Source organism: Penicillium concentricum (assembly GCF_028827145.1).
Source record: "Penicillium concentricum strain IBT 3081 chromosome Unknown utg000001l_segment0_segment0, whole genome shotgun sequence".
Classification (NCBI taxonomy): Eukaryota; Fungi; Ascomycota; class Eurotiomycetes; order Eurotiales; family Aspergillaceae; genus Penicillium; species Penicillium concentricum.
The window spans coordinates 4,854,407-4,863,299 of record NW_026622754.1 but is presented as its reverse complement, the minus strand read 5'-3'; the positions used below and the strand labels follow the sequence as shown (position 1 = coordinate 4,863,299).

The 8,893-nt window shown below is 49.4% G+C and overlaps 3 protein-coding genes across 3 annotated transcripts; 1 reads left to right on the top strand and 2 right to left on the bottom strand.

Moving 5' to 3' along the window:
• Nucleotides 1–1,011: 1,011 nt before the first annotated feature.
• On the bottom strand, nt 1,012–2,489 carry N7517_001856 (putative RING finger domain protein; the record flags this gene model as incomplete). Its single annotated transcript, XM_056719586.1, has 4 exons — nt 1,012–1,285; nt 1,347–1,787; nt 1,840–2,330; nt 2,388–2,489. The coding sequence occupies 4 exons, from the start codon at nt 2,487–2,489 to the stop codon at nt 1,012–1,014; spliced, it is 1,308 nt and encodes a 435-aa protein (XP_056583721.1).
• Nucleotides 2,490–3,298: 809 nt separating this feature from the next.
• Nucleotides 3,299–4,871, bottom strand: N7517_001855 (FKBP-type peptidyl-prolyl cis-trans isomerase; the record flags this gene model as incomplete). Its single annotated transcript, XM_056719585.1, has 3 exons — nt 3,299–4,234; nt 4,297–4,731; nt 4,785–4,871. The coding sequence occupies 3 exons, from the start codon at nt 4,869–4,871 to the stop codon at nt 3,299–3,301; spliced, it is 1,458 nt and encodes a 485-aa protein (XP_056583720.1).
• A 329-nt stretch (nt 4,872–5,200) lies between these two features.
• N7517_001854 (putative DNA damage repair protein Mus42) lies at nt 5,201–8,774 on the top strand (the record flags this gene model as incomplete). The annotated part of the gene is made up of 2 exons (XM_056719584.1): nt 5,201–5,255; nt 5,305–8,774. The coding sequence occupies 2 exons, from the start codon at nt 5,201–5,203 to the stop codon at nt 8,772–8,774; spliced, it is 3,525 nt and encodes a 1,174-aa protein (XP_056583719.1).
• Between the last annotated feature and the right edge of the window lie 119 nt (nt 8,775–8,893).

Below are 8,893 nucleotides of genomic sequence, written 5' to 3'. Positions count from 1 at the left end.
CAAAACATGACACTTTGCAAAAAGGTGCACGCGATCAGAAAGAAACCTATCAACAGTATGTAGAATTAATAAACGACACTGAAAGCATGGAGTAGACGGAGCTATTGAGTACATGTAGGCTAGTAAATACCAAAAAGAGCCGAGGTCATCCACAAAAGACACCCGACCTTGGCGAAAGAAATACTATATATGTTATGTTGTATTTGAAAGAAACCGAAAGAAAAATTTACGCTTAATTTGACAAAAAAAAAGGAAATTGATCACCCTCTCTAGAAAAGATTCGATTCCACACAACAAGCAAAGAACGAAAAAAAAATGGACTTGCAGGGAATCGAACCCTGGACCACTCCCATGCTAAGGGAGTATTATACCACTAAACCACAAGCCCAATTTGATGGAAGGGGCATCCATTTTTTGCTTTATAAAGAAAAGCACATCCATGACACTTACTATGAAAAGGCTACGATGTTCTTTACTCTCTGGTTATCAATGTTATATGAGGTGTGTCCAGTAGATTAAAATCATAATCATGAGGATCAAGTGACAACTTTCCCCACATACAAATGGCATTCATGAATCATAAATAGAGTGGAACAGTAATGATATCTCAGGTGTGATGCAAGGAGAGGCCGATCCCAATGTTGCAGCCTTGAGATGAAACAAATATTCCCAATTTGTCCAAGAGAATATCCCTATGGGATGTGTACTGGTCGATCCAAAAGTAGAACGATGCAGGAGCTAAGTATGTACATGGCGCAGAGGAAGAAACAACTTTACAAAACGAGCTCTCGTGAAGACCCAGACATGTTTCAATTCCCTGTCGCATGGTGTGAAAATCACCCAGGAAAGTGGGTATGGAGGAATAGAAGAATCGCATGAGGAAAGAAAAAAGGTATCGAACATGCCGAATCGCTAAAACTGACAGATGAAGCATGGTGTGGAAAATACCCCGAAACCCAAGGGGGAAAAAGGCCCGCTGCGTGGAAATCATAATTGATATATCGTTTCTTCTCATGTACTGCTTCCAAATCGGTTCGTAAACCAACTGGTAAATCCCCCTCCACTGCTACCCTCACCCCGGCTAGACCGTCGGTTGCTGGATTGCCCCCCATCTGGAGTAGGGGACCGACGGGGTGAAATTCGTGGGGAAATTCGACTCGGCAACGAAGATAATGAGGATCGACCGCTGCGCACAGTGCGAGCAGAGCTGTGACGCCGGTGGGATCTAGGCTGCTCGGGACTATCCTGAATCACTACCGGATTCTCACAGGTGCCTTCTCCGCCCCTGTGGAATATAGGATCAGCTGAAAGTTCTCGGTCTGTGCACACAACTCACATAAACTTACGCTATGTTTGAATTGATGCTGCGCCGGCAATGCGGACAAGTGTCGTGTTGGGTCAGCCATGCATGGATGCAGTTGAAATGAAACCAGTGCGTGCATGGTAACACAGTGACTTCCAAGCCGAGTTCGACGTTATCCATGCAAATCGAACACACTGCTTTCCCTTCAGATCCCATCATCTCTTCATTGACCTTTTTCCTCGGCAAAGCTTGGACAGCAGCATCAGATGCTGGCGGTGCCGCAGTGCCGGTCCCTCCAGTATTCTCAATCAGTTGTGTGATGACCCGGTCGAGCTCCTCCTGCGAATATACCGCATCCTCACTTCGACTCATGTTGAGAATGGCTGACAATATCGAAAGAGCATGTGGGCTTGCTGGGCCACGAGCTCCACGTGCGCGTCGGGTAGTTTGTAACCCAATGTCGGCGCGAATGGCGTCCATGATTCTAGGTTCTGATTAGTCTACCAACAATCAAAACAGATAGAGTTCTTACATACTCAGCTAGATCTGTCGGATTGCGGTTGTTAGGTTGTGGCGCATCTGCATTGCGGGGAGATAGGCCTGGGTGGTGGCCCGTGAGGTGGTCGTCCTCGAGCCAGTCGGGAGAGGTAGAGGATTGAGCGTGGAAGGGATCCTCTCCAAATCCCCTGTATCCACGAGGATTGGGCTCCATTAAGCTTTGTAATATTGTGTCAAAGCTCTGCATCATCATTGGAACCACAGGGTTCGGGCCGTTGTTGCGCTGACCGGAAGGCATTCCGGTATCAAGCGTCGCGCTGCTGAATGAGAAACGTCCGTCGGGCGATCTATATGTGCGCAAGGAGGAGTATGGGGGAATGTCCCCTCCAAGAAGTCCAGGGCCTTGCCCTTCTTGTGTGTCTCGTTCCCATGGGTTGTGGTCTATCCACGGGTTGACGCGTGGAGGCGACGAGGAATCGGCACGATGTGAAGGGGAACCTTCCGAAGGCTCTTCTGGGGGAATTTCAATCTAGAGTAAAGAGAGTGTTAGGATGAGATAAAATAAGAAAGAAGGCATTCACTGTACTATTTCTGTGAACTCAGATTCACAATGCGGGCACGTCAAACCCCCATCCTTAAGCCAAACCCCGCCACAGGCATGGCAGAACATGCGATCGCCGCTGTCCATGTCGCGATACAGACTGATAATCACCTAGAGAGTTATGAAATGTTGTACAAAGCAGACGTTAGGATTGAAGCTGATAGAATCAATAAGCGCCAGAACAGTCACGAGTCATGGCCTTATCTGCGGGGAGGTCACAGTAGGTTAGATGAACATAATTTCATTGGACAAAGGAGAACAGGAGAGAGCGAGAAGGTAATGTATCACAAAGGTGGCAAGCCAACGTGTTAGAGAAAATGATGATATTGGAGTGTGATTAATCGATTTAGGAGAGTACTGGAGGGTGGGTTGGAGGCAATGACGTTGATCAGCAATCGCCTCCATAAGGCAAAGGAGACCCGTTGACTTATACCTAAGATTACATGGATGAAACAAAGAACACACACATTTCATGTAGACAAATATAGATGATCATGCACCAGGCAGCCTTATTTTCTCTTATTTAACGGGTGTTCATATCGGGGAATTTGTCGCGACGCAAGGGCAAGGAGGAGAGTTATATAGCCCTATGCTATTATTTGTTGTTTTAAACCAAAATTTTTAAGAAACCTCTCTTTTTACACTGGAAAAAAAATTTAAGACTCAATCATATGATCAATTCATAAAGAAACTAGTACAAAGTATATAATAAACAGCAATAAATGGTCACTTTTTCCATGCAGGGATACAAATTCCTCGCGATCATCTCATCCCTGCCATATGCAGTGGGGGAATGAACTGAAAAAAGAGACAGCAATGGATATCACAGGAATGATGCAATTGAACCGGTACCCTCAAACACCCCGATGAAAAGACGGATGACAATCTCGAGCAGTTTACTTAATCTCGAGGAGCTTGACGTCGAAGACAAGCTTGGAGTTGCCGGGGATGCCGGGGAGGGCCTTCTTGCCGTATGCGAGAGCAGGAGGGATGGAGATGCGACGCTCACCACCGACAGCCATGCCGGCGACACCGATGTCCCAACCCTTGATGACCTCACCCTTTCCGAGCTTGAAGGTGAAAGGCTTGCCCTTCTTGTTGGAGTCGAAAACCTTGCCGTCCTCGAGCTTGCCGATGTAGCGCATAGCGACAGTGTTACCGCTCTTGGCAGCAACGCCCTTTCCAAGCTTCTTGTCGTCAATCTTAACTCCACGGATCTCCTTAACGCCGAGAGTGCCAGTGGGCTTGTCGCCGGAGGGAGTGGGGCCCTGCTCGAGGTTCTTGGCGAACTGAACCTTCTTGTCGGTCTTGGCCTCCTTCTTGTCCTCCTTAGTATCCTTCTTGGTCTCCTTAGGCTCAACAGCGGCAGCATCGCCGTTGTTCTTCTTGAGCTTCTTCTGCTGGGCCTTGGTCAAGGCGGGTTCCTCAGCCTTGGTAGACTTGGCCTTGCTGGCCTTGGCCATCAGATCATCGAGGGTGACCTCGTCCTCAGCGGCGCGCTTGTTCTTGCCCTTCTTGGACTCAACAAGCTTAGGAGCCTCCTCCTCGCTCTCGACCTCGGTGACTCTGGGGTCCTCCATGTCATCAAGGTCATCACTCTCATCATCATCCTGCATGGCGATGAGGTCTTCCATGTCGAGCTCATCCTCATCGGGAGACAGGTCGTAGTCATCCTCGTCCTCATCATCGTGGTCGTGGTCGTGGTCGTGGTCGTGACCCTCATCGAGACCAATGACGTAGTTACCAGTGAGGAAGACAGTGTGGTTACCGGTGACCTTGAAGAACACGGGCTCACCCTCGCAGACAGTGATATCCAGAGGCTGTTGGTAGTTCTATAGGGTATAAGACGTTAATATTCAACAGGGTGTGAAACTTGAGAGGGCATTGGTCTTACCTGGCTGGGGCTGAGGGTGCAGATAACGTTCTCATCGAGCTCGAGGCCCTCCTCGGACTCGGAGTCCTCATCGTCAAGGGCAGGGCCCTTACCCTTGATGAGCTTAGAGATAGCAGCCTTCAGATCGAAATCCTCATCATCATCCTCCTCATCATCATCTTCATCCATAGCGTCCTCGAGGTCCTTGAGGGCAGCGGCGGCCTTAAGCTTGCGGGCCTTCTCCTTGTCGCTGGGGCCACCATTGGACTCCTCCTCATCGGACTCTTCATCATCCTCATCACTGTAGTCCTCATCATCCTCATCATCCTCATCGAGGTCAAGGCCGGGAGGAGCGCGAACAATCTTCAGGGTGGAGCGGGAAGGTTTGCTCGAGTCCTGGTCATCCTCGAACTCTGGGGCCTCATCGGGATCGATAGCAGCCATGCTGATGCGGAACTAGATTTAATGTCAGCACAAGTTACCAGCTAATTGATCACAGTAAGACTTACCGAAGCAGCAGCGTTGGGGACTGCTTGGACCATGGCACCGGGAGGAACCCGGAGCGCATAGACTGCGACAGGCTGAACAGCAGACATTGTGAATTATTAGAGTAAATTGAGGGAGATGAAAAAAGATCAAGTTCAAAGAGAGAATGAACCACGTGGAAAAAGATGTGGATGAAGGAAAGAAAAGAGAAGAAAAGAAAAGATGCTACCAAGCAACAGATGCGGCAAAAAATTGGGAGAAAAAAAATCATTCAATGATATCAACGAATCGTTCACCGCTAATATATTGCTATGGGTGACCGCTTCCTATAAGCTTGGATCCACGTGATGATTACCGAGCTTCGCGCGAAAGGCAACAACCTTGTCTCTTTTGTCTCTCTATACTCTCTTGTTGGTCATGATGGTCGTCATAGCCCAAAATGGGCTCCCGTCATGAGATAAATTCTAGTGCAGTGCGCAAACGCATTGAAAATCGTATGTTTAGTCCGAATATGAGTCTCAGCTCTTATCTGACCGTGTTTAGATGACTTCAACGATGAAGGAGGAGAGGAGTATGAGGCTTCCAGCTTCGGCGGGTTTGGGGACTACATGCGCCGGAAAAAAATGAAGTTGCAGAATCTTGACGCGGAAATTCGAGCTTCAGCTGGCGATTGCCCGCCAATATTCCGTGGTGTAGTTGCTCATGTCAATGGGTACACTCAACCTTCCCTGCAAGACCTGCACCATCTGATTGTCAGCCATGGGGGTGGCTTTCTTCAATATCTCGATGGCAAGACTGCAGCCACTCATATCATCGCCAGCGCTCTGACGCCCAAGAAGCGTGAAGAGTTCCGCCGCTACCGCATAGTGAAACCGGCGTGGGTGACAGACAGTATCAAAGCAGGACGTCTGCTGCCATGGGATGAATTTAGAATTGTAGATGAAGGTCAGGCACAGAGGGTGCTCAAGTTCGATGATGGCCGGTTTACCAGCCAGACGAATAGCCCTCGACCAGGTTACAAAGACCAATCAAGAACCAGCTGGTATAACTCTCAGTTCCGAGATATGAGTACTGCCGAAGAGGGTTTCGGCTCTTCATCAAAGCCTGTGGTCCCGTCTGTGCGGTCCAAAACCTCACAGATGGTCGCGCCAACTACGCCAAGCCAGCCATCCCAGTCAGACTATGGCGATTTCCCTAGTTTCACTATGGAGGAAGAGGAGGAAACTCATGACCCTCAGCATCAACAAGAGGCATCAGCCAGTGATGTAACACAAGCTATAATGCCACATCAAATTCCCAATCCCAACCAAGTGCCTACTTCACCAGATTCACTCGTTGATCTCGAATCAACCTCGCTTCTCAACAAAACAAACCCAACACAACCCGCTTTGACATCCGAAGAGTACAACGCTCAGCTCCTTTCTGACCCCAGGATGCAGAAGTCCTCTGTTGTCAATCCAGAATTTCTGCAGCAGTATTATAGGGAGTCTCGCCTCCACCATCTGTCAACCTGGAAGGCTGATTTGAAAGCCCAACTGCAGGCCGCAACGAAGGAGAATGCACAGTCCCAGACATCGAAAAAGAAACCCGTGCCTGGATCGAGGCGGTACATTCTACATGTGGATTTCGACTCATTCTTTGCAGCTGTCTCACTTCTAAATCATCCAGAGCTCCAAGACAAGCCGGTTGCTATCGCCCATGGTTCTGGATCAGGCTCCGAGATCGCTAGTTGTAATTATCCTGCACGTGCCCGAGGCGTTAAGAATGGGATGTGGATGAAAGGCGCTTTGCGATTATGCTCCGATCTCAAAGTCCTACCATATGATTTCCCTGCGTATGAAGATGCAAGTCGCAATTTCTATACGTCGATACTTGCCATTGATGGTACCGTGCAGAGCGTCAGTATCGACGAGGCTTTGATTGATGTGACAAGGTTATGTGTGGAAGCTGGCGGCTCAGATGGAAAGGCTATATCGGAAGGATCAATTTATCGCGAGCAAGCCAAAGCGGACGAAATTGCCCAATTTTTACGCGATTCGATTAAAGAGAAGACCGGATGCGCAGTCTCTGTCGGAATTGGCAACAATATTCTACTCGCGAAAGTGTCTCTCAGGAAAGCCAAACCTGCTGGGCAGTTTCAATTAAAGCCAGATGCTGTTCTGGACTTCATCGGAGATCTCACTGTCCGTGATCTTCCTGGAGTGGGGAATAGTATGGCAATCAAACTCGAGGAGCTGGGTGTCAAGTTTGTCAAAGACATCAGAGATCTCCCGAAAGAGAGACTGATATCTGGCCTGGGACCCAAAACTGGAATTAAATTGTGGGAATACGCTCGCGGCATCGACCGAACAGAAGTCGGCGATCAAGCCATGAGGAAATCTGTTTCGGCCGAGGTCAACTGGGGCATTAGATTTGTCAACCAGGACCAAGCAGATGACTTTGTGCGGTCTCTGTGCGAGGAGCTGAATCGAAGATTGATGGAAAATCTAGTGAAGGGGAAACAGCTCACACTAAAGGTCATGCGCCGATCGATGGACGCTCCACTGGAACCGGTCAAGCATCTCGGCCATGGAAAGTGTGATACATTCAACAAGAGCATCGCTCTTGGCGTTGCGACCAACGTGCCAGAGGTCATTGGGAAAGAAGCAATATCGATGTTGAGAAGTTTCAACTTTTCACCTGGAGACTTGAGAGGTTTGGGTGTGCAAATGACTAAACTTGAACCAATCAAGCCTGGCCCTTTAGGCTCTTCAGGCCATGAGAGCAGCCAGCAACAACTCAACTTCCACAAGTCTCCACCTCGCAAGAAGGTCATTCCAGATGCAGACCCAGACGAGCTGGAGAGTCCGCAAAAGGATGACTCTGTTCGTATCCAAGCAGATCCAGTACTCAGCGATAGTGCGCATAAGCCACTCAACATCTCGGGGTCCCAATTTATTATGCCCACTCAAGCTGATCCCAAAGTCCTTGCTGAGTTGCCCACGGATATCAGATCAAGGCTTGTTGCACAAGCAAAGCCGCGCCAGGGTTCTCGCTCTGGGTCTCCATGTCCTCCCCCGCGTGAAGCACGACAGCCTGCCCAAGCAGACCTTCCCCCACAGTCCCAGCTGGACCCAGATGCATTGGCCGCATTGCCTGAAGATGTCCGCAAAGAAGTCTTGGGATATTATAACCACCCAGCCACTATCGCTGCGCCGGCGCCCGGGCCGGCAGCACTAGAGCCGCGCCTATCAACCTCTAGCTTTCTCAAGCTGAGAAGACCGGTCTCGCCACCCAAAAAGAGGCGTGGCCGCCCACCCAAGTCGGCAACGATTGCGAACAAGCCTAAGCCCAAACCTTTGAATCAGTCAAGCTTTGGGCTCACTCTTCCACGCCTAGCAGCCGTATCTACTAGTCTTGATGAAGAGGCCTTGTCTAGACAAGCGTCACCAAACGTAGAAGAGCCAGCCGAAGCTTCAGCCGAACCCTCAGCCGAATTTCTAGCTGCTCTACCTGAAGATATCAGACAAGAGCTCCTCGATGAACAAAAACGTTCCCGCATGCAACAGCGCTCACGAGCTACTGAACCCGCACAAAGACCTCCATCTCGGGCACAGGAGGATCCTACTTCCGAATCAATTGCTGTAGAGAAGAAGGTCCTACCTCTGCCGCCTCTTCCCGAGCGTCCCGTCTTTACATCACAGCGCCTGTCCCAATTACCAGATCTGCGAGATGCTGTTGGCTCATGGCATAATGTCTTTGCGGCTGGCGGCCCATATGGCGAAGACGTTACTTCGTTATGTAAATATCTGTCTAGTGTGACATTGCAAGAGAAGGATGTGGACAAAGCTGTTTCAGTGGTACGCTGGTTGATGTGGTTGGTTGGTGATCACTCCCAGCAGCAGGGGTCTAAAGAGCCACCAGAGTCCCGACCCGAGGGGACTATGAGTTGGGAAGAGGCTATAGAGATCATGCAGTACAGTGTCCAGGTGGCTCTGGAAATGAGAGAGCTTCCGCCTGTGGACTTTTCGTAAATGATACCCGAATACCAGACATAACATTGTTGACTGTACATCCTAGGTTATATATAGAAAAGTCTCTTTCACAAACTAAGCCTCTTACCGCTTTCTCTTTGCCGTCTACCCACCTATAA